At 36.7% G+C, this 25,527-nt stretch overlaps 1 protein-coding gene across 1 annotated transcript in view; it reads right to left on the bottom strand.

The window, feature by feature from the left end:
* Positions 1–25,527, bottom strand: part of LOC110035588 (prolyl endopeptidase-like) — a 64,845-nt gene that overhangs the window by 32,405 nt on the left and 6,913 nt on the right. The window contains exons 6-9 of the mRNA XM_020739840.1: positions 22,694–23,287; positions 21,956–22,336; positions 21,756–21,831; positions 21,610–21,673 (exon numbers count right to left, since the gene is read on the bottom strand). Of these exons, the coding sequence (XP_020595499.1) occupies positions 21,610–21,673; positions 21,756–21,831; positions 21,956–22,336; positions 22,694–23,287 (1,115 nt within the window). The remainder of the gene's footprint in view (positions 1–21,609; positions 21,674–21,755; positions 21,832–21,955; positions 22,337–22,693; positions 23,288–25,527) is intronic.

Consider the following 25,527-nt stretch of genomic DNA (forward strand, 5'->3'; position numbering starts at 1 on the left):
TGATACACTATGCCTTAGTTTAGGATAACCTAGTGGTTAGGAGCATGTTCAAAACTAAAATTATACTAGGAGGTGCTACTACGAGGAGTTTGGAGTGAGCATCGTGGGCAGCACGGCAAGGATAACTTCAAGATGGATCTGCAGCAGCAAAACACATTCACATCACCTAACACTTTCTTTAGTTTAAACAACCATAGGATCACTCTTTAGGTTTTTTGTACAACTCTGTTGTACAATTATAAGTCCTAACGTTTTAGGATTCCGAGGTTACCGTACGGTACGGTGTAAATCCTCCTGTCTTTTAGGCTATTTGCACAATCTGACGTTGTGCAAACATAAGTCCTAAGTCTTAAATAATTTGCAGGATTGAAATATCAAATAATCATCACTTCAAAGACATAAAGCCAAACAATAGGATAGTTGGACATCTCCGGGGTTTCTCCTGGATCTGTGATGTCCCCTACTTTTCTTCCCTTTGGATTCCTTAAGTAATTGTTCCTATTTTGAGTCATTTCCATTTGATTTTCCCATGTCCAATCGTGAAAACCTAAACTTTGAAATCTTGAAAGCAAAACCACCTGATCTTAATCGAGAGTTATCTTAAGTGATTTCGATCATTTAAGATGTAATTAACTATAGGGGCTTGCCTCTATAGGGAACCAGGAACCCAGATAAAATAAACCCTATCTAATTTTTATGTTAGATAGGGGAACTTGTTGGCTTTTTTATAAAATATTTCGCAGATCAAAACGGATGTCACAAATTGTTTAGTCTAGATGATTAAATCCCTATTACAAGTAATATATTTATTCTTCGGGATAAATGTATTGCTTGTAGTATTGTATTAAATCATCTAAACTATTAAAAATGTGAGACTCGTTTGGTCTCACTTATTTTAAAAATTAAAAGCGTTACTTCTTTAAAAAAAAGTTATATTTATATTTAAATTATTTTCAAAATCCCAAAATCACTCCTTTTCAAACTACGAAAGTTAAGTTGAACAATAAAACGGCCGACACACAGCCACAATAGGATAGTTTAGAAAATCACTGAGAGTTTTCCTCATGATCTATGACGTCCCCTACCCTTTCCTTACTTTGAACTCCTAAAATAATTGGTTCCATTTGGTCTCTTCCCATTTGATTTTTCATTTCCTACCGTGAAAATTTAAATTTTGAATTCTTGAAGACTAATACCTCTGATCATTATCGAGAGTTTTCTCAAGTGACCTCGGTCATTTGAGATGTAATTAACTACAGGGGTTTGTCGGTCATACAAAAAAATTAGCAAATCAAACAAATGTCACAAAACTCTTTGTTTGCATGATTGGGTCGATCGTCTAGAGATACACTTATCTTTCAGGAAGGTGAATTATTTGCGGTATCGGGCACGATTATATAAAATACTAGACGAATGAGATTCATTCGTTCTCATTTTTCAAAATTAAAACACACTATGTTAAAAAATAAAAAAAGTCATAAACCTTTTTATATTAAATTAAATTTGAAAATTATTTTAATATAAAATATGACCGACAACTTTTAGCTCTTCTACTGGGACCAGTTTCTCTCTCCATTTTGATCAGAAGATTTTGTCCTCATATACACTGGTAGTGTGTCCATATCTCTCATGGGTCAGACTACCATTCTTCCATTAGCATGCCTCACTCATTTCTTTCTTCGGCAGATATAGTCAACTCCTTTGGATCTTGGAGCCATTTGTTTAAACATCCTTAAACAGAATAGTTCTAGAATCTTTAGGGTTTAAAGTGGGGTGGACCCCCAATAGGTGTGATAGGTTAAGAGTGTTTTATCGAAACGAGTTTGATCCGAAGTCACCCCTCCAAGTCTTGAACCGGGTCCTACGCTTCATTCCTCTTTGGGTTTTTGTTGCAAACAAGTTTAACTGGAATTTCACTCTCACAATCCTCCATTTAAACTCCAAACAAAGCACAAAATTTGAAACAAAGAAACTCATATGAATAAATTTCAAAGGATGCGCAATTTATAAGACAATTATGTTAACTTGAGTACTTTCGTTGAAATTACAAATCGTGGGACGTCACTAATTTCCTGAAATTCTTTAAATGACAGAAGCAGTGTCTTCACCAAAGTTGATTTTTTCTTTCGACACCCGAATAAAGTTAGTTGTAGCAAGAACGAGCTGTCTGACCTAGCGATTATCAAGTTTCGACTGGGATTTGATGATATTGAAGCTAAGTTCGGGAATGTTGTTGTCGTAGTAATGAAATCTGAAAAGGACAAGCCCGTCGAGCCTGTTGTGGAGTTCAACCTGAAATCTGCTAATGAATTCCCCCTCTAAAGAGTGTGTTGGTTGAAAAGAACCCTGTTGTCGTTGTAAAGTCTGTCACTAGGAAAGTTGGGACTGCTCCCAGGACTATTTTTCATCTATCACCGAATTTACCGCCACTGCACCAGTTGCTCCGCTAAAAAGGGAGGGAGACTTCATATGAAGAAAAGACGGTCGATGTTTTTGTCACGTCATTCTCTGTATTTGAGATTGGGTCCAATTCAAAGTCTGTGCGACTGACTAAGACACTGGAAAGTAGGCACAACAGGAAGATTCTGAAGGCCAAGAAGGCGAAAGCCGCAGAGTTTGCTGCTATATACACCGCCCTCCAACTGAATGAGACAATATTACGTACCCCACCTCTACTCAGGAAGAGTAGGTTTCACTCGCTGTCTTCCATCTCCGGAGAGGATGGAGTCTATAAGGTTACTACCACATTACCACCACCATCTCTCCATAATGGTCCAAGGTCATTCACGAAGTTCAAAGAGAAATCTAAGACAATGGCAACAATTGACAAAGACAAGCAGTTGAGGCAGAATTTCCAACCTTCTCAATGATACGGTCAACAATCATTCAAACAAAGGCCACACCAGATGGATGAAAGACATGCTCCATCTGCGGCCAAACAATTGAACAAAGTGTATTGTTTCAGAAAAGAAGTTGTAGTAAAGATGTTCCGACATTTGATTAATAATCCTAAATTTAGATTACGAGAGCCAAAGAGGCCGGAGGAAGTCGACAAGAATGACCATTTCAACTACTGCCCCTACCACAGATTGCTCGAACACACTATAGAGAACTATATCAACTTCAAAGAATGACTCGAGAAGAACTTTAAAACTGGAAACATAACGATTCTGAAAGAGTATTTGACAGAGCCTGAAAAAGGTTCTATCACTATAATTTCGATTGACCCAATTGTTCCAATTGACCTCAAGACAACTACACCAGTGCTCAACAAAAGAGGTTAGTCTCATCAAAAACATCTAATTGATCTTAAAGTTGTCAAAGAAAGGTCGATCGAGGCTTGGAAAGGATCCGAGCCGACATTGCACGATTGTTAGAAGAATGAAGAAAAGCTATGGATGATGAACCCTACGATTCGTCAGATTACATGATGGAGGACTTCACATAAATCAAAGTTGTTGAGGTCAGAGCCACACTATCCTTGAGCGATGCTCCATTACCCACTGAGGAGAACACTGCGGATGAGTTGTGTTGACCTCATTTTTGGTTGAGGTCTAATTTTTCCTCTTTAGTAGCTTGCGGTCTAACCATAGAATTTTTCTGTTGATTCTTCCTAGAGAACTAGAAAAGGAACCCTCACCATTAGAAATTCCAAACTCTTCTTTACTCAACTTGAAGTTTCACATATTAGTCCTAACCTCTAGCACTTAGTAGGTGGGGTCAGTATGGAGGAGCTCAAGAAGAGTCCCCATAAGATGGTCAGACCTTAGAACTAACCCTGGGTGAGCTGGTTTTGGTGGGGCTAACTTGCATACACTACACTCTCTCACATACCCCAAACCCTAAGATCCCTTAAGTTGGTCTCCTGACTCCTTTTGGAAAGCTCATATGGATGAACCTATACCCCTAGTTTTTAGCTAAGAGGATTACAACCAGCATATTGAGCATCCAAAATGAATCCTCATATGGCTCCTATTGGTTTGGCATGGTTTCAAGGCTTACTTGCTTATTCTAGCCTAAAATCAACAAATTACCAAAATACCCCTACAACCCTAATCTTTGCCAAAATTCTTAAAATTACCCAAAACACCCAAATGTGTCCAAAAATCATCTCAAACCACTCCCCACTACCTAAATTCACCAAAATTACCAAATTTTCAAAATACCCCCAAAAATCACCAAATTACCAAAATGCCCCTCATGACCTAAAAATTTCAAAAATTCCAAAATCATCCAAAATATTCCCAATTTCAATTTTTGGCCATCACATTAACCTAATTTGACCAAAAGCCCCAATTTGCCCTTAAAAGACCCAAATGTCCTCAAATTAACCTCAATTTTGGCCCATATGACCCCAATCTTGCCCAATTTCAATCCTAAATCAAAATTTAGCATCTTCAATCCTAATTTAAACGAAATTCAAGCCCAATTTGATCCATTGCAAACCCAATTTTACCAAAATAAAAAAACCACAATTTTGACCATATGTCTAAATTTCTCAAATTAACCTCCCAATTCAATTCAAAATCACTTGAAATTCTTTCAAAGTCTTCATGACATATTCCTACACCAAACTCAACATTCAATTAGCCCAAATTTTAGCCCAAAATGAATTTCAATTTCAAAACTCCAAGTCCACCACATTTAATTCCAAAAGCCCAAATCCAAAGCCCACATGATAGTTTTATTTCTCCTCATCATTCCTCCTCATCATTTCTCCTCATCATTCATTCAATTAAAATCATTCCTAAAGTTTTAAATTCATGATAATTTTTTTTCAAATGAAGTCTCATGACAAACTCCACAAAAATACCAAATAAATTCAAAATTCATTCTCATGAAAATTAGTCAAGCCACATGAAAGTCATGAAGCCACTCCCAAGTTATAGAAAAGCCATGAGAGCCTTGTCACATCACCAAACTATTAATGACAAGAGGCCAAGCCACTTTCAAGCCTCCTTAAAAAGGTTTTAACCCTTTTAATGACACACTTAAACCCATGTTTAGCCAAAATCCCTTAGATGGGGACCTCTCCACACCACTTCAGCTGAGCCACCTGATTCTCCTCAACACTCAAACCTTCCTTAAGGGGTGAACCCAACCCCAAACCAAGATTTGACCCAAATTGACCCAAAATAACTCTTCCCCCATACTATTTCAATTTATTTTCTTTACACATCGCCAACCTTAATTGACTCAACCAAACCCAAGCCCTGACCTCCCTGACTCAGATGGTGTGACCTGAGCCAGGCCGGTCAGCCACCTAGGCTGCCGGAAAAGCCATGGCCAAGTGCTCCCCCATGGCTAAAACTCAAAATTAAACTCATTCAAGCTGTCTCATCCCAATTGAATTTTTGCACTTTACTGGCATCCAAATAAGCAACCTAAAACACCCACTAATTGCCCCTAGTGGCCTCTTTTTCCCCTCTATCTAAACCCACCCTCCATGGCCAAAAGAAAAGAGCTTGAAATTCCTTGGGGAAACTCTGTCAAATTGCTTCCGGAGACATCTTAAGTTCAACCCAACCATCCTTAGCCACTCAAGTCCACTGCTCAAACTCAATTTTGGAGCTCAAATTCAAGCGCGAAACAGAACACCCCCTAAAACTCTACCAAATTCAAATTAATTGCACTCACACCATCTCCACAGTAAGAGAAGAAGATCCCCCATCGATACCCCATCACCAGAGCACCTTAGGGTGAACTTTGATCAACACCCCAAATCGGCCTTGGTCGAAATCATATCTAAGCATATCACCATTGCTTGAGGCTTCATCTTGGAGCTCTTTGAACTCAAGACAAGCTTTTGGAAGCACCCAATCGAGACCACACCTCTTGGGCAAAGATATTGAAACCTAACCTTAGACCGAACTTCATTTAACTCTCCATGCTTATAGAGTTGATTTAAGGAAAGAAAATCCTCGAACCCCTAACCATGTATGATTATATCACCGGTGTATTATGAATATAATGATTATGATTTTGGTTACGTTTTGACTGTTTCTAATAATAATGTAACTGATTTTGTTCGGATCTAATTCTGATCTCGATTCCCAAACCGATCCTCAAATCGTACTTGAGTCTGATGAGCCTATTAATGAGAATAAAGAAGACATTGACACTACCGGCTACAATAGCACCAGGAGTGAGGAGTCAGTCCTCGAGTGTCATGGTGCACCACTTGCCATTAACTTAGATCTCTCCGATGATGAAGAAGGAATACCAAAACTTTTACCTACAACATCTCAGGAAGAAGAAATTACAGAAGAAAATCTAAGGAGCGGGAAAGTATTACCCTCAAGGTCAGCTTCAGTAGATAAAGGAAAACAAATAGTCACTCGAGAAGAAATACCTCCACCTCTGCCAGTGGAAGAGTCACATAACCAAGTGAAAATATGAGGATTATACAAAGTTGATTATAACGTGCTTAGCTCATCTTAGGAGATTGCCGACCAAACTTAGCATCTATGATGCTCTAATCCTATCAAAGGAGAGAAGGGAATCCCTAGTTACATTCTTGTTGAACCCAGAGATTTGCTTAGCTCAGTTGGCCAGCACATCCACAGATGAAATTTGTTCGTTAAAAGAACAACCTGGGATAACATTCACGGATGAAGACTTGTTGCTCGGTACCACCGAACATAACCGATCGCTCTACATCTCCATCAACATCGACAGAATTGTATTGTCCAGAATCTTGGTAGACCTGTGAGCATCACTAAACTTAATGAGTCTACGAACATTGATATTGGATATTGAAGCTCAAGAGCTTACGGCTGATAAAATGATGTTAAAAGGATTTAATCAGAAGGGAGAAAGAGCCCTTGGATCGATTACATTGTTAACGAAAGCTGGAGAGCTAGTAACAACCACAAAATTTCATATCATCGATGCAGAAACTTCTTTCAATGCTCTACTTGGAAGACCATGGACTCACGAGCATAATATAGCTTCGTCATCCTTACATCAATGCATCAAATATTTCAAAGAAGAACAAGAACATTGTATTAAAGGGGATTTACAATCGTTCTCAGTTCATGAAGTAGGCATTCATGAAGATGCCGCCTACCACGCACTTCCAAAGAAAACGGTCTTTTCTTGCGAAGTTGTATCAAATGAAGTGCGAGATTCAGAAGAATCACGAAGAAGAGGTCATTAAACTCCGCTTCGACAATCTACTATCATCTCTTCACAACGAGGTGGTAGAGGTTCATTTAGCCCATACACCCGAGATGGAGGCTGGGGACGTGGATGAGGTAGAACCAAAACAATCGTTGAACGAACTAGGCCAACCATCAACATCTATATGGAAGAGAGTTCTGAAGAAGAAAGTTCCAAGGAAGAAATGATAATAATAAAGCAAAAGAAACCTCAATACGAGATCTCATTGGAAGACGTGGAAAAAGATGAATATGAGTCAATGTATGATCGGATCAACCACTATGTGTTATGCTATGACCCTTACTCTGATCTACCCTCAAAAGGTTGAGTTTAGAAGTCAAAGAAGTCTGTAGTGTTGGTTTGCAGCCGATCAAGTTTTACCGTGTTTCCCCTTCTACTAGTTCTGAAAATCATGTAAATTTGGATGATGATTCTAATGAATTAATGGAATTACATTTTGGATTTTGGGGAATTACATTTTGGTTACTTTTCTCCTTGTGTACAAAAATTAATTCAACAAGGATGTGTCAAAGCAAATGTCAAAAGATAAGTTACAACTTTTTGAGAAAATTGTGGAATGTTAAAAGTCGAACTCCTAATTCAAAAGGACTCGGATTTAGTACTGTAAAACCAGTTGATGATTCGGAATTTTGCATGGTTGTTACTAGCAGAATGGAAGAGTGTTGTCTCGATATAGAGAATGACTCTAAAAATCAGTTAATAGAAAATGCTCCACCAGAATTTGAAGAAATTAAGTCAACAATTGATGAGTTGAAAGAAATCAACCTCGAGACTGAAGAGCAGCCCCGACCAACCTTTATAAGTTCCTTACTCGGCGAGGAAGAATCCATAGAGCTGATAAAGTTATTATCAGAATTTAAAGATTGTTTCGCCTGGAGTTATGATGAAATGTCAAGACTGTCAGCGGAAGTTGCAGTACATAAGCATGATTTTTTAGTATATCTTAGTTTTAGATCTATGGCTTCAGAATTACATCAATGAGAAAAATGCATAACAATATTATTAATTTCTAGCTATAAAATTCATAAACGTTTGGCCTAATTTCATTATAATTGAATACTCTGACTTTTAGCCAGTTTGCTAGGCAGTAATTGCTCATCTTCTTTGATGAAATCATTGGCTTGGAGAGCAGTTGTTAGGCATGGACAAGTTTTGTTAAACATTCTTTTAAACATTGACGATTCCATAAAAAATCAGTGATTTCATCATGAGTTTAGTGAGTGCATCAAAAGCTCAATGAGTTGCCATCATTTTGGCAAGTTCGTGACTTTTCCAAGTTAAGAAAACAGATGAAACAATAGTTAAGGCATCAACTGGACGTATTGCTCTGTTTTTTTTAGGGCTTCAAATTTTTTGGTTCAAAATTTAATTTTTTATTTTGGCAAAGCTAGACTAACACTAGAAATTTTCCTTTCACCCATGTCTTATTATCATCAGAAAATCCTGAATAGGTTGTATGTTTTGCATGGCAAGGAGCTTATTGCTTTTTTTTTCTATATTGTTGTTGATGAGTCTCATGAATGATATTTTCTGTGTATTTGTTAAGGTAATTTTCAACTTCCATTTCCTATTATAGTCATGGGAAGCCGATGGAAAAGGTCCGCATATAATTTATGGGTAGGATTGTTTAATGAGGATCAAAGTATAGTTCGTTCCATTGTTTGTAAATTGATGATAGCTGTGGAAGTAAATTGATGATTGTTGTAGAAGTCATGTGGAGGAAGTTGGGTTCAAACCATCCATATTTCGTGACTCAGCAGGTTTATTTTTTGTTTTTTCATGAAAAATGAAGCAAAGCCTTAATTTATTTGTTTCTTTATCTCATAATTTAGTACAACTTTCTCCTATAGTTTATATGCTGAAAAATTTGCATCATGTTTATAATTTTTTTGTTGACTTACAATATTTACTTGGTACTTATATTTTAAGTTCCTTATAGTGTCAACATGTGTAAGGCGAATGAAGGGGGTCCGTCTGCTATGTGGGATAAAGAAGTAACAAATATTTTTTGTGATCTATGTATTAAAGAAATAGAACTGGGAAATAGGCCAACCACCTATTTTAACAAGAAATTTTGGCAAAATATTGCGAAGAGGTTTAAAGAATTGACTGGCAAGGATTACGACGGGCTAAAATTCAAAAATAAATGAGACCAATTGAAGAAGAAATGAAAATTTTGGAAGGGGTTCAAACGTGGATGTATCGGTTTGGGTTGTGATCCCATTAAGCAGACAATTGATGCCCTAGCGGAAAGGTGTGCTGAGAAATTGGAGGTAATAAACCCACTTTTATAGTTTTATTTTGATTAACATTACTTATTTTTTTCTCTAATAAACTCACTTAACCTCTTCCTTCATTATAATGTCACAGACAATACTGTCAACGAAGAAATATAAGCAATGCGGAATTGACCCGGACTTTGAAGAAAAACTCGACATTATGTTTAAAGAGGTTGTTGCGACGGGAAAACTTGAATTCAACCCTAGTGAGATGGGATTTGCAGGGATACCAGATGACTTCCAATCTGAGTCGTTGACAGTTGTTGAAGAAGTGTGTAGTAACCAGAGGAAGATTGGGGGGTCCAGTTCACCTTCAAAGAGGCCCAGACTTGGTAGGATAAATAAAGAAAAAGACACCTTTGTGAAAACCTCATTTGATCGACTCATAGAAGCTTTTGGAGCTTCACCACCTGCTTCAGTCCTTGACAGCACCATCTTTGAATGTCTAGGAACTTTAGCTTCTCTACTTGAAGTAGTTGCAGACAGGTGTTTTCATGCAAAGTGTGTCAAGAAACTCGAGGATCCAACCTGCAAACAAATATTCATGGTGCTTCAGCCAGAATTGCGCGTCGAATATTTGCGTGTTTTGGTTGAGTTAATTTTTTTTATTTGTTGTTATTTGTAGCTTTTGTTATGTTATGGATATCTAAATGAGTAATTTTAATATGTTCTTCTTTGTATGAAACTTTTTTTAGTGCACTTCTAGATGATTAATGTTTGTCAATAAGTTGATCATTGTACATTTTCATTTTAAGTGTTTCATGTTCTCCTAGCTTATTTCTCGCTCCTATGTATTACCAATTGCTGAAATAACTGACATCTTTTGAATTTAGGATGAATCCGCAGCAGGACTGTCATAAAAAAATGGCATGGGTTGTACATATTGCAATATTGTTGTTGAAGTATTAACGATCTAGCAATGTTCGTATACCCAGTATGACATCCAGTTTTAATGAGGATAAATGGGTAGGTGATATGCTTTCTAGACATCCAATAAGGTTCAGCAATATATTTTGAATAAGTGTTCCTACTTTTATGGATCTCCTACACAAGTTATCTCTGAATCACAGCCTCCAAGGTTCTTCTAGAACGATGAGAAGGGAGATGTTGGCTATAACATTATACATTCTACACATAATGAATCTATTAGAGATGTTATGGAGAGATTTCAGCATTCATCTGAAACAATAAGCCGTTACTTCTCCAAAGGCATACAGACACCTGTTAGCTTGGCAGCTCAAATCGTTAAACCAGAGGATTCATCATTTGTTAGTACTCCAGGGGAAATTGTCAACGATCCTCGTTACATGTCTTATTTTAAGGTAACTATTGGTTTCTTCACGTTACTTCCAAAATTCTGTTTTTTTCTAAAGTTATAAGACAGAACTGTATATGTGCAATTGACGGTACTCATATCGATGCCCGACTACCCAGCCAGGACAAGGTGGCATACATTGGTTATAGTGGTTCAACTACTCAAAATGTTATTGTGATACATGACTTCAACATGTGTTTCACTTTTGACATGGCGGGTTGCGAAGGGAGTGAGCATGACAGTTGAATTCTCTCTTATGCAACTAGGAATAGATCACATTATTTTTCTCACCAGTTTTCAGGTATAATTTGATTTGTAAACGTACTAGTTATATGTATTATTTGTCATTAACAGTGTATTCCATAACAAGGAAAAACTATTTGGTTGATGTTGGATAGCCTATGCAGATTGAAGCCATATCCAAACACTAGTTATCATATTCCTGATTTTGAGCGAGCAAGTGACACCATGCATGGCAGGAAAGAAATATTTAAAAAAACATCACTCTTCTTTACGCGGCATAATTGAAAGAACGTTTGGGGTTTGAAAGAAGACATGAGTCATCTTACGTGATATATCGTCGTATCCATTTTAAAAGCAAGTGCATATTGTGATGGCAACAATGGCATTTCATAACTTCATCTAACGACATCCTTCACGTTCAAATACGGACATTAGTATGACTGATAACGATAAACTGAATGTCTTTGAAGAACCATCAGCATTTGTGGTTGGGCCTTCAGTCCATGAGGATGAGATTGACTCTAACGAATTTGGGGTTCATGACGCTAAGGGTGTGGCTGAGATGACTGCTTTGAGGGACTCAATCGCATATGCTATCTATGGAAGCTAATCCACAATGTCTTCTTTAATTCGTACGCTATATATTTAATTTCATATGCATGTCTTTCTGTTGTTTTTTTACAGAATCTAACAATTGGTTATTTTTTTGGGGCAGCTATATCAACATGTCTTCCAGGATTACGGGGACAAGCAAAGTTGTTTTGTGTTATTGCGGACTACCTGCTCCGTTACTGACGTCACGTCAGCCTCACAACAGTGGGAGACAGTTCTACAGTCGTCGCAAGGGTTTTTCAGTTCATTGTAGTTTCTTCAGATGAGGCAACAGTCCAACATTTTACACTGTCAGCAATGATCAGGATACGATGATTTCCCAGGTTGACAGTGCAGTTGAGGACAGACGTAGTCAGAATTTGAAATTAAATATTTTAATATTTTTCGTTGTAGTTGCAATTGTATTTATCATTTTTCTATTTCTTCTGATACTGACGAAATTGTGAGCACCATATGTTATCTTTTGAACTGATCTGTGATGGTTTCTTGGTTCTATATTATATACTTCTGTTCTCATTTTAGTTCTGTTGCAAACAGTTTCACCAAACAAGGGCATGAAGATCATTTATCCAGCAACAGCTATCAATAAGTTATTTTGAATAAGCTGCCCTAAACAGCAAATCAATAGCAAGTTAGTTTATTTTGATAATTTGCAGAATATCAGATTATCAGAATAATCTGTTTATCAGCAGATTATAAATAATCGACAGTTGTCTCAAACAGACCCTTAAAGGTAATTACTGTGCATGCTTCTATGTTTGTGGCAGAAAAAAAGTGTTATGTAGCCTGGATGTAGCAATATGTTCAGATAAAGTTGGTTTACACGCAGTTTAGAGTTAGTTTTAGGGATTCCTTTAGCCCACTGTTTTGGGTTTCATATGATTGTTATTTAATCACTTTTAGGCTGATTCACTTGTTATTTCCTCCCTTGGTTTTGCTAGTTTTGAAAGTAGGTCTACATTCTCCTTTCTTTTTGTTTTATTTCTTTTGTTAAATGGTTAAGTTAAAATGAGAATTTCTAATTTACTTTTTGAAAAACACATAAAAATATTTGAAAATTAATTGGAAAACACTTAATTGGGGGTAAAATACCTTAAATCGTTTCAAGCTCAGGTTAAAGTGAATGTTTCCTAAATTTTATGAGAACACCCTAGGTGAAAGTTCATCTACCTCATTTTTAAATGAATGATGAAACTAGTTATTTGACTTTAATTCACAAATTGATTAAAAAACATTACGTATGAGGATACACCAAGATGTTATTCATGACTTCCTTAATTAAATCAACTAGTGAAATTTCCGTTATGATTTAACCTACAGTGAAACCTAATACACCAGGATTTGAGCTTGAACATTACATTCAAATCCTCATGGCAATTGGAGACATTTGTTAATGTCACATATGGATCACCGAATTAGTATAAATTGAAGGTCTTTGTAGTGAGAGCAATGATGATAGTGCTTATGTGTGCAAATATGGGAGAATAGAACGGTACCTCCTGCATCGATTACCCTTAATGAGGGGAGAGTATAATCGATGATATCATTCACCAACTCTTGGTGCAAAGTTGTCCCCGACTCTCTTAGGTTGTCGGGTAATTCTAACCCGATTGAAGCAAGCAACCACTAGACTATTTCATTTCTTCGCACACTTACATAGATACTACACTCTTACTTTTCCATAGATGTTAAAAAATATATTAATAATAATAAAAGATTCATTTTCAACAACGCCAATTTGAATGTTAAATAAACTCTACATGCATAAAAAGTTATATAAAACTTTGACAAAATTTTATAAAGGTTCACTGGTTAATTATTTTGATTGTGGCCAAGAGCTGCCCTCCTAAGATTGTTTGGGTCGGTAGCTTCTATCCGAAGTTAGATTATAAAACACAGCCCAGCGCTGAGCCCACCTGACTTTAATTTTTACAGATCATTTTCAAGATTTCATGTGTCAACTGCTCTTTTTTATATGTATGCTCATGTTTAATGTGTTCATTAAATCCTTAACTATACCAACTTACTTCCACATGTGACACTAACCCTACAGCAGAAGCAGAGGTTTTGGTACGCATTTATAGTTATTTACTGCAATCTCTTATTATTTTACTTTGTTGTCGTGTTCTTACTTTACCAAGCATATTTTACCTACATTACATACCAATAAAACCACAAAAATACATTTTCAAAAATTTATACTTTTTTAAATCTACTGAACACCCTTAACCCACCCCTTTTGGATTTACGAGAATCTCTCGGATGAGTTTACCTACGGTTGTTAACGGGAATTCTCCATTTCAAATGGTTTTAACAACTCATTTAGACTAAGTAAATTTAAAAGAAAATAGTGATACTAGAATGATGAGTGGGATTTTAACTGGTATCGCTCAAATTAAGTTAAAATTCCCCCCTGAATATTTCAAAATTTTAACAACAACAAACAAACAAAAATGTGATCTATAAACCACAAACCCTTAAACCCCGAAGTTACTACTACAACAGGAGGCTCAGAGCCAACTTTGTGGGCAGCACGGCGAAGAGCTTATAACGAGATAACAGGAACTCCTTCAGCAATATCTCTTCTTAGTTTAAAGAACAACTCATAGAACTTTGAGATACCTCGCTCAGCGCGACGTAAATTTTCACACCCTCTTAGGCTTCTGTGCAACCATGTTGTGCAGTATAAGTCCTAATTTACCTTAGGTTCCGAGGTTGTCGTTTCGTATGATGTAAATCCTCTTATCCTTTTAGGCTATTTGCATAATCAAGTGTTATGCAAGTGTAAGTCCCAAATAATAAAAATGACATGATTGAAATACTTAAATACCATCGTCTCCTAACCACAGCCACACAATAGGATAGTTTGGAAAGTCACTAAGAATTTTTCTCAAGATCTATGAAGTCCCCTACTCTTTCCTTTCTTTAAACTCCTAAAGCAACTGCTCCAATTTGGTCATTTCTCACTTGATTTTTCGCGTCCTACTGTGAAAATATAAATCTTGAATTCTTGAAGGCTAGTACCTATGATCATTATCAAGAGTTTTCCCAAGTGACATCGGTCATTTGAGATGTAATTAACTATAAGGTTTTGTCTCTATAGAGAACATGGAATCCAGATAAAATAAATCCTACCTAATTTTTATATTAAGAAGGGAAACTTTTTTATCACACATAAAAGATTCACAGACCAAACAGATGTTACAAATCTCTTAGAGCCTATTTGAGGCAGCTTATTTTCGTAGGCAGCGTTTTGAAAAGGTTGTGCCGTTTGTTAAAAGTTTCTCGTCTGTGTTTTAGAATCCGTTGTTTTCAGATATTGAATAAATGCGGCCGCGGGATCGACCCTGCGACTCACGTTCGTTTGTGTGACTTTACCCAGCTGCCTTGCTTTCTCGCCTCCGCTCTCGTGTCCTTCCATTTTGTTCTCCTCCTGCTTTACAGAGCTTGGCTGCCTCTAATTTTTCATGGCTTCCTCTCCACTACCGGGATCTGGAGCTGTCTTCCGGGGACCCTAGCTTGTACGGTTTCCACACATTTTGAGTTTCTCCAAAAGCCATGTTCTGCAACTCCAGGTTCTTCCTCTCTTCAGTTTTCTACTTCTCAGCTTTCCAGTTTCTCTTCTCCTACTGACTGTTTTGCTTGTTTTCTCTTAAAGCTTTCCTTCTTCCCCTTCGTCATTGCTACATTTGCTTGCCTAGATTTATGGATTCAGTTTTTCTTCTCCACCTATCTGCTTTACTTGATATGGAGGTGTAATGGAAACTTAATTTTTCATGTTGTAATGAGCCCAAACTTCGATCAATTTTGTCTGCATTGCAGTGCATTGCAAAATTGCAAAATTGTGGTGTTCGGCAGCCGTAGCTTTCGATAAAATGAGGGTCGCAGGTTCGATCAAGCAGCCTGCATTTTTTTGCCTAATTTTTACTGAGGTGCCCCGGCTTCGCGATCTCCTTCTACCCCCACGCATCTACCCTAAACCGTTTCGGAGCTCTCGCGTTTTCTCCAGTGCCATGCTTGTGCTCGTCCTACATTTTCTCGTCTTCTTTCTCTTTGTTCCCCGACACCTGTGATGTTGCGCGGTGTGGTTGTTGCTTCAGTTTTGATGTTTCAATTGGAATTTTGTGATGAATTTCAGTGAGAATTTGATATTTGAGTGAGAATTTGAGAAGAAGAGGAAGTCTGATGGGGGATCGGTTTCGGCTGATATTTATGTTTTTTGCATCTGTGAATAGGTTTTTTTTTGTGGGTGGGGTGTTGGATTTGTTTTTAGGGTGTTATTTTTGTGGCAGGGTTTGCATTTGTGAATGGTTTTGTTTTTTATGTGGTGGGCTTTCGATTGCTGTTTCAGAATTTGAGAAGAACATCAGGTGTTGGATTTGTATTTGAGTTAGAATGAAGTGTTATGATCAGCTACAATCTGGTTGGGAAGACTGCTCGCATGTGTGAATGGTTTTATTTTTTAGTTGGAATTTGGTGTTGGATTTGAAAAATTTTGAGCCCGTTGAGTTGTGGTGTTGTGGTGTGTCGTGATGTTGTGGTGTGGTGTTTTGTTGTGAATTTTTGAATATCTTCGGGCGATGTTGTGTGTGGAAATTTGGATGTGTGGTGGTTTGGTATCTTGGTGTGTTGGAATTTTGAGTGGGAATCTAAGAAATACATACCAATTTGGTGGTTCATGTGGTGGTGTGCGTGGTGGTGTGGTGTGGTGTGGTGTTGTTGTGTGGTGGTGTGCAGCGTGATGGTGTGTGGTGTGTGTGATGGTGTGTGGTGTGGTTGTGTGTGGTGTGGTGGTGTGGTGGTGTGGTGGTGTGTTAATGTGGTGTGTAGTTTGGCTGTTAATGTGTGGTGTGGTGGTGCGGTGTGTTGAGGGATTAAAAAGGTGTGGTGGTGTATGAGATGGTATTGTGAGTGGATGTGTTATTGTGATGTGTGTGATAGTGTGTGGTAGTGTGGTGTGCTGATGTGTGGTGTATATGGTGTGGTGGTGTGGTGGTGTGTTGGGTGTGGTGTGTGGTGTGTGGTGTGGTGGTGAGTTGTGTGGTGCCTGTAGTGTGGTGGTGTGGTTTGGCTGCTAATGTGTGGTGTGGTAGTGTGTGGATGTGCTATTATGGTTGGTTGGGTGTGTGGAGGGTTTTAGGGAGGAGTGGTGTGTTTGAATGTGTTGTTGTGGTGTGTGTGATGGTGTGTAGTGGTGTGGTGTGGTGTGGTGGTGTGTGATGGTGTGGTGTGGTTGTCTGTGGTGTGTGGTGTGGTGTGATGTGTGTGGGTGGTGTTGTGGTTCGGCTACTAATATATGGTGTGGTGGTGTCATGTGTAGATGTGCTACTGTGGTTGGTTGAGTGTGTGGAGGGTTTAGGGAGATGTGATGTTGTGTTGTGTGTGGTGGTGTTGTGTGTGGTGATGTTGTGTGTGGATGTACTGTTGTGGTGTGTGTGATGGTGTGTGGTGGTATGGCGGTGTGGTGTTGTGGTGGTGTGGTGGTGTGTGGATGTGCTACTGTGGTTGGGTGTGTGGAGGGTTTAGGGATGTGTGGTGGTGTGTGTGGTGGTGTTGTATGTGGATGTCTTGTTGTGGTGTGGTGGGATGTGTGGAACTATGGTGGTGTGTGTGGTGTGGTGGGATGTGTGGAACTATGGTGGTGTGTGTGGGATGTGTGGAGGTGTGGAGGTGTGGTGGTGTTGTATGTGTGATGAGGTGGTGTGGTGGTGTGGTGGTGTGGTGGTGTGGTGGTTTGTGTGGAGGTGTGGTGTTGTATGTGGTGGTGTGGTGTGTGTATGTGGTGGTGTGGTGGTATGGTGGAGTGTGTGGAGACGTGGAGGTGTGGTGGTGTAGTTTGTGCATGTGCATATATTATTGCATTGTTATTTATGTTAATTTATTTTTTCATCATAGAAATACAATGGTTAAGACCAAAGAGGCTAGTTCACCCGCATTATGGGATAAAGAAACAAAAATAATATTTTATGACATTTGCCTTAAGGAAATCGATCTAAGAAATAGGCATACAACCTATTTGAACAATGAAGGATAGCAAAATATTATCAGAAAATTCAAGAAAAGTACAAGCAGAGAGTACGATAAGATGCAATTAAAAAACAAGACAATTAGCTCAAGAATGATTGGAAATTTTGGAAGGAATTGAAACGAGGATCAACAAGCTTGGGGTGGGATCCGATGAAGCGAGCCATTAATGTTTCCGAGGAGTGGTAGGCAGAAAGATTTTTGGTGGCACCCCCCAAAAATCAATAATGTTAGATCCAATGTTTGGGGTATCGTTGCTACAGGCAACAATGCATGTGCCCCCAGTGAGACAGGGTTTGGTGGCACACCCCGGAACTTGGGAGCCGACCAATTGGGTGATTCCACCGAAGTCCCCAGCCTTGACCTTCATGAACTTGAGTTCACATCACATTCTAAGCATCCGTGGATTGAGAATAAAAAGAAAGTGGAAGTTATTTTTCTTAGAAGCCATATATCACAGTTGGTGGCTTCATGCAGCACTGAAACCCACACATCTTAAGCAACTTCTATCGACCAGATTCTGTAAATCCTGAATGCAACTAGACAAATTCTTGAGGAGTTGTCATTGTACTTGTTTATGATAAAGTTGCTTGAAAATCCGACCAATAGAGATTTTTTCGCCAAGTTGTCCGATGACTGTAGGATGGTATACCTACGATATTTTTATGGTCGCAAGAACATTTAAGAGACTTTTTATTTACAATAGCTTTGAACATTTATATTTGCTTATTGTGTTTCATTTTGCTTTAGATATTTCAACGGCTTGGTACATGGCTTCTTCAATAATGTTTATATATTTATTGTGTTGTTCGTAACCTTATATGATTGTAGGTAGTTAATTCATTGAAATTCATTGATGTTTTTGTGTTAGTCAGTACAACATTGATCTACATTAATGCAACCAGAGAAAGGCACACAAGGAGAGTTGCAGGTATTGTATGTTTGATGTATGAATATTACAACTCGTACATAGAGCGCTCCCCGTGCATGACATTCTCATATGTTAGGGATAAATAGGATAAGAAGTTGCTTGCGAGCCACCCAACGAGATTTAGTAATATGTTTCACATGACACAGGCGATATTCAACAATCTGTTGAAAGAACTACACAAAAATCATTAACTTCTGGCACTTCCAGGGTAACTTCGCGAGAGGTGTTGGCGATAATCTTTTATATATTATTGCAGAATGAATCAATGCAATGAACAATAGAGTGATTTCAACACTCCTCTAAAACAATTTACAGAATATTTCTCAGTGGGGTTGAATGCACTTATGCATTTTTTCTTCACAAGTCATAAAAACAACTGATCCTACATTCGAATGAACCCCACAGGAACTTCACACGATGCAGAATACATGTCGTTCTTTAACATAATATCTCAAATTTAATAAATTCAATTTTTAAAAAGAAAATGTTATTACGAACTCATTGTTATCTTACCAGAATTGTATTGGATCAATTGATGGAACACAAGTTGATGTACGTGTTTCAAATAATGAAAAGATCGCGTTCATCGGATGTTGCAGGTCCCCAACACAGATTGTCATGGTCGTATGCGACTTCAACATGTGATTCACCTTTGTCATTGTCGGTTGAGGGCAGTGCACATGATATTAAAATTTTCAAAGCTACAACACAGAATAACAAGTACAACTTTCCACATCCTACCACAGGTACGCTTGAGAATTATCTACTCTCGTTATTCACTTTTCTCTCAATACTAATCATGCAATACATAAATACTATTTAGTTGATGTTGAATATCTATTGCAACGAGGATATCTCAAGCTCTCTCCTAATATGAGATATCATATACCTGACTTTGAACGAGTCAGTAATGTAATACGAGGTAGAAAAGAAATGTTCAATAAAAAGACATTCATTCTTACGTGGTGTCATTGGGAGGACTTTTGGTGTTTGGAAGAAAAAAAGGGTTATACTTCGCGATATGTCATCTTGCTCATTTCTCAAACAAGTGTACATTGTGATTGTCACGATGGCTGTCCACAATTGCATTCAATGACATCACTCCAGCACGAAATTGACTTTCCAAGGACAGACGAGAATCATGAGCACGTGTCTGTCGAGGCAGTTAAGTACCGTCTTGGACATTCTTTATCACAGGCTGAGAATGATGATTATATCACCTATACTAAAGACGGGGAAGGTGTAAATAAGATGGTAGAGTTGAGTGAACAAATTACGAATGCGATAGTAGGAGAATGATTAAATTATTCATTATATTATAATTTGTACTTTATTCAATACTATTTATATTTTATTCAGTTTCTGTTTATTTCCTTCTTTATTTGATATTTATTGTTTGGCCTTTTTACACTTTTTATAAGTTTTTTTTCCATTTCATTTTATTTATTTTCTTTTGCTGGGTTTGAGAGGTTCATGATGAGACGTTAAACCTTATGGCTTCTTCTGGATGGTCTATTAGTTGTTGTTGGTTGGTGTCACATATGAATTCATAATGAAGGCAACTAAATTCCTCTATTCTTTTCAGTGTTATGGTTTTTGAGGTTCTTTTGAATGACCTTTTTTGGCGATATACATATGTGACACAGAGGAGCTTGATATTACGTGAGTTAAATGCAACCAATAATTCTTTTCTATAAGGTCGGTTGTCTTCTTATAGCAACAGATTTGTTAGTTTGTATAATGAGTTATCTGAGACCTCACGCATGCACAAAATTGTAATTAGTTACTTTGTTTATCAATTTTTAACTTGTGTTATGACTAATAGATTGTCTTTAAATCATTCAGGAAAGATGAGCTCTAGGATTTCTGAGACCCCCCAAGGATTGTTGTCATTGTGGACTTCAGACTTACCAGCTGACGTCACGTCAGCCACATAACTACGGAAGATAGTTTTACAGGTGCCCGCGAAGAATCACGGAGAAGTGTGACTTCTTTCGGTGGGCAGACAGTCTGCCAGATTTCACCGCTGAGAGTGATCGGGAATGTATAATATCCCTAGAAGACAGCGTAGCTCGTGACATACGTTGTCTGTTTCTAAAAAATAATATTATCATATTATTAAATATTATTTTAATATTTTTTTCTTTATTTTAGTAATCATGATACTCACTGTTAAGTGAGATATATCACTGTTAAGTGAGATATATATAGTGAGATATATATATATATTTTTTTTACTATTCTAAAATGGAGTTTTGTTTCTCAAGTATCAAATATATTATTATGACAGTTCTGTTACAAACAGTATTACTACACATGGGCAAAAAAGACATTTGTCCAGAAACAGCTGTCACTCAATTGTTTTCAAACTACAAGAAACAAATAGCATGTTAGCTTATTTGCAACAATTTCTGCGCAAAACCTTCCTGTGGCAGCTGCTGCGCAGCAGCTACCCCAAACAAACCCTTAAAGACTACTCAATGGTTCGTCAAAACTACCAAGTGCAAGATGTCCTTGGCTTAGGGGGTATCAGAAGTTAATGGATTGTTTAAATGTGCAAGCATGGTATGAACTATAATAAAAATGACAGAAAAATCAGGCTTTATTCTAGTTATGCATCTGCCAAGTGCAATTTATGACAAACACTATGCAATACTTATTGTAAGCCACTCATAAATTTCCCAAGAAGCACAAAAAAGGATGCTTGATCATCAAAGAAAGCCATTAAATAAAAGAGGCATTTACATGCATATCACTCAATTTTTATGTATTTACATATCTAGCACATAAACTTTACTTTTTATGTTTATAACACTTTAAAAATACCCTTATTTTAACTTTTAAAAAATGAAATAAACAATTTTATGAATAGATATGGTGGCATATATATGTAAAAATTGAAGTTTAGGTATTGGATACGTAAATATATATGAATTGAGAGATATGTATGTAAATCTTCCAAAATAAAATAAACTTGTACTAGACTAAAAATTTCTCGCTCAATCAAAGAAAAAGATACATACTTAATAAGCCATTGGAATTCATCCTTGTTATCTGAACAACCATAATCAGATGTCCAAGCGTGACCTAAAGAATGGCAGCAAATTAACAACTAAGGTTAAAAAATACAAATAGAAAAGCACAGCAGTAAAAAAAATAAGAAACCAACCTATTGTGAATTTGTGGAACCGAAGCATGTCCATGACACCAACATGAGCAATGGCACAGCCAAAAAGATCAGGCCGCTGCAGAACAAAAATATTCAAAGTAAATTAAAATAAATATAAATAATTTGGTAAGAGACAGACAAGGAAACTCATTAACCAGAATTTCAGAAATACAAAGAAAACAATAATATTGGGGATGAACCTGATTTATACATGCAGCAATTAGAAGTCCGCCATTGCTGCCACCTTCAATACATAGTCTTTTGCAAGTGGTATAACCAGTTGAGATAAGGAATTCAGATACGGCAATGAAGTCATCAAAGCAATTTTGTTTCTTTGAAAGAGATCCTGATTTATGCCATTCTTCACCATACTCACCCCCACCACGAATATTTGCTACACACAACACAAAACCTAAATTTCTAGCTAGAACAATCCGCCCCACACTAAAGGATGGTGTCAAGCTAATGTTGAAGCCACCATAACCATATAGTAATGTCGGATGTGACCCATCAAGAGTGATATTTTTTCTTGAAACAATGAACATTGGAATCTTGGTCCCATCTTTACTAGAAACAAAAACCTGATACATAAAAGGGGAGGTAAATTATCCTCAATATTTCCTCTATAGGAAGACCTGACATCCAAAAAATGGTGTGGATCTTTATTCCAGCAAATGGAAATAGAGAAAAGTATCAAAATGGTCATATGACTCTTTGTAGGAGTTCATTTTGGCCGAGAGTATATATAGGTGCAAATTTAGTCCCCAAAGTGTTTTAATGGGGGCTAAAAATGAGTTTAGGGACTAATTTGACACTTACATAACCTCCGAGACTAAAATGATCCCATGTAAATGGTCAAGGGACTATTTTGATCTTTATCCAATAGAAATACATGGCAAAAGAGTGTAATTATGGATAAAATGCAACGTACAATTTACCTGCTCAGCCTGAAAATCTGCTCGATTAAAGCCAGAAACAGAAACCTCCCGAAATACTTTCATTTCAGGAGCTTTTGCAGACAAGTTGCACTTATAAATAACTCCTGGTGTAAGAAAGCTAGTGAAACCAATGAAAACCTCAGCATCTTTGCGCTTGCCTGAGATCCCAGTAACAGTTCCTATATCTATAGGTAAATTATGTAGCATTTGACCAGTTTTTAGGTCTCTTATTTGCAATTTATACTTAACATCACTAAGATAGCATACCAGAAGTTGATCTCCATTAACAGCATAAGCTGACTCTAGCACATCGCTTTGGTCTTCTGGTAATACATCAGTCCATATTTCAGGTTTACTAAGATCAACACGGACTAACTTGTACCTTGGAGATTCTTTATTGGTTAAAAATGTAAATTCAGTATCATCATTTGCAACAACATCATAGCGAGCTTCAAAACTGTCAACCAACTTGACAAATGGAAGCATATCTTTGCTTCCATTGAGTACATCAAGGCCATCAGAAGTTGCAGATAAATCACAGTAGTATAACTTATTTACAGGATCGCAGTCTTCGGTGATAGCTAACGTAACATACTGTAAGGCCAATCAGTATCATCAGCTCAAACAAACAGAAGAATTCCATAATCAAGAAAACTGAAACTGGTAATTTATGTGCAACGAACAAGAATTTTACACGCACCATACCATAATTGGTAACAAAATAACCTAATGAATGTTTTCATGGTAGCTGTAAAGCACAGAAAATAATAGCAAGCTGCTTGAACAATTCTTTTTTCTGCCCATACTAAAAGGATACATTTGATGCAATCAAAGAACATGCACGGTATTCATTTAGAATGGTAATTACCAGCTTCAAAGTTAAATTCCAAAAATATAAGAGGAATCATCATAAGAAAATAACAATAATTTGCTTTATTTACTGTTTCATTCCTCCTTACGAGAAGAATGGCATGCATAAGAATTTATTGCATGGCTGAATTTCTAAGAGGCCGCTTCGAATCAATTTTGATTTATGGTTTTTATTTTATTTTTTTTTAATTTTTACTTGAAATAAAATATGTTTCGTATGTTATAATATGTTTAGTTGATTTTAAAACACTTTTTTTTAGTGTTTTTAAAAATAAGCTAATTTTTTTTAATACAAAAATTAAAAAATATGGGGAAAATGCATCAAACAAACATGTTTTTAAAACAAAAGCAAAAACAAAAACAAAAAACAACAAAAAAAGTGATCCCAAACAAACCTTAGAAAATTTGGGAGTTCCCATTTAAAAATAGTTATTGCATGGTTGACTAAGGCATGTTCATAGATAGATGCATCTTCACATCGAATTCTAGAAGGATCGGTGCCTCATTGAGGAATGACCATGTCGTGTGCAGCAGTGTGAGGTGGTCTTGTTAAAGGGGAGATTTTTATTTTCAAACACACACGCACAAACGCACGCACACTGCATATGGTGAACTCAGGGCCACTTTGTTGAAAGACAACTCTCAACCACTAGGCCGAGTTGGCTTACATTCGTTCAAAGGGAGAAGAGTATGTTGGTTCAATTGATAAGTGAAGGCACTATCAATTAATAGGGTGATCTACTATGCTTGATTGAACCTCTTGGTGATTTCATACTTGTTATCCACCTCTTAAAGATAAGTAATTTGCTAGTAATCTTTAAATGATTTAGATAAGTGAAAGATGTAATTCCATTATATAGTATAGTAGAGTTTGACTGGGTGTAGCCCAATCGTTTTTTTCAATTAGGTCATCAAGAAAAAATCTTATGTTATCTTCAGTTATATAATTATGCTTTTCTCTTATTATTTATGAATAGAAGGCATTTTGCATTTGTTTCGCCTATATCCGAATAAGTGGTATCATAAAGGTTGGTTGTTTCAATGTATAAACGAAGGAGGCAAACAATACAAGAGTGTTTAGCCTTAATACGACTAAATGGAGCATCTCAAAGCACAAAATCAAAGACTTTAGGCTTGTTTGGGATCAATTTTATTTTTGTTTTTTCTTTATTTTTAAAAACATGCTTATTTAGTGTATTTTTTTGTGTTTTTATTTTTTATTCTAAAAACAACATAACATGTTTTTTAAAGCACTCAGAATAACTTTTAGATATTTTGAGTATTTTGAAAAACAAATTCTTTAATCAAATAGCCAAAATATTTTGTTTCAAATCAAAACATAAATAAATAAATTAAAACAAAAAACAAAAACAAAAGTGACCCCAAATGGCCCATTAGATGCAGGAGTATTTGGAGTTCAAGTTTCCTAATACAACTAAAATTCTACAAAACATACTATCACCATAGATCAAAATATGAAATTAGGACTCAAATAATTAAAAAATGAATAAATTTGAAAAAAATCAAAGATCAATTTGAACTATGCAAAATTAATGAGCAACTAAAATTTTTCCATCACACTTGGAATTCTAGTTGTCTCAAATTTGAACAAAATCTAAAACTTTAACAAGCAATAATAACAAATTCAAAATAAATAAGATAAAAAAAAGAATTTAACGAAATAAATATCAAAATAGGAATCCCACCAATACAAAGAAATAATTTCCATTGGAATTAGGTAGTCACATTTGTAGCAATACTCGAAGGAATCACGCATCCAACATGCACACAGAACTAAAATAAGATTTAAAATATATATATATGAATCAAAGTTCACTACTATATGCTTCAAGTTCACTAATACTAATCATTAAAACCTAATATCAGAATCGCTTCATTCATAAAAAATGGACGAGATATAACCATAACAATTATAGTACGATCTCGTAAAGTACAAAAGAACT

This window comes from Phalaenopsis equestris, unplaced genomic scaffold, assembly GCF_001263595.1.
Source record: "Phalaenopsis equestris unplaced genomic scaffold, ASM126359v1 Scaffold198345, whole genome shotgun sequence".
NCBI classification, from domain to species: domain Eukaryota; kingdom Viridiplantae; phylum Streptophyta; class Magnoliopsida; order Asparagales; family Orchidaceae; genus Phalaenopsis; species Phalaenopsis equestris.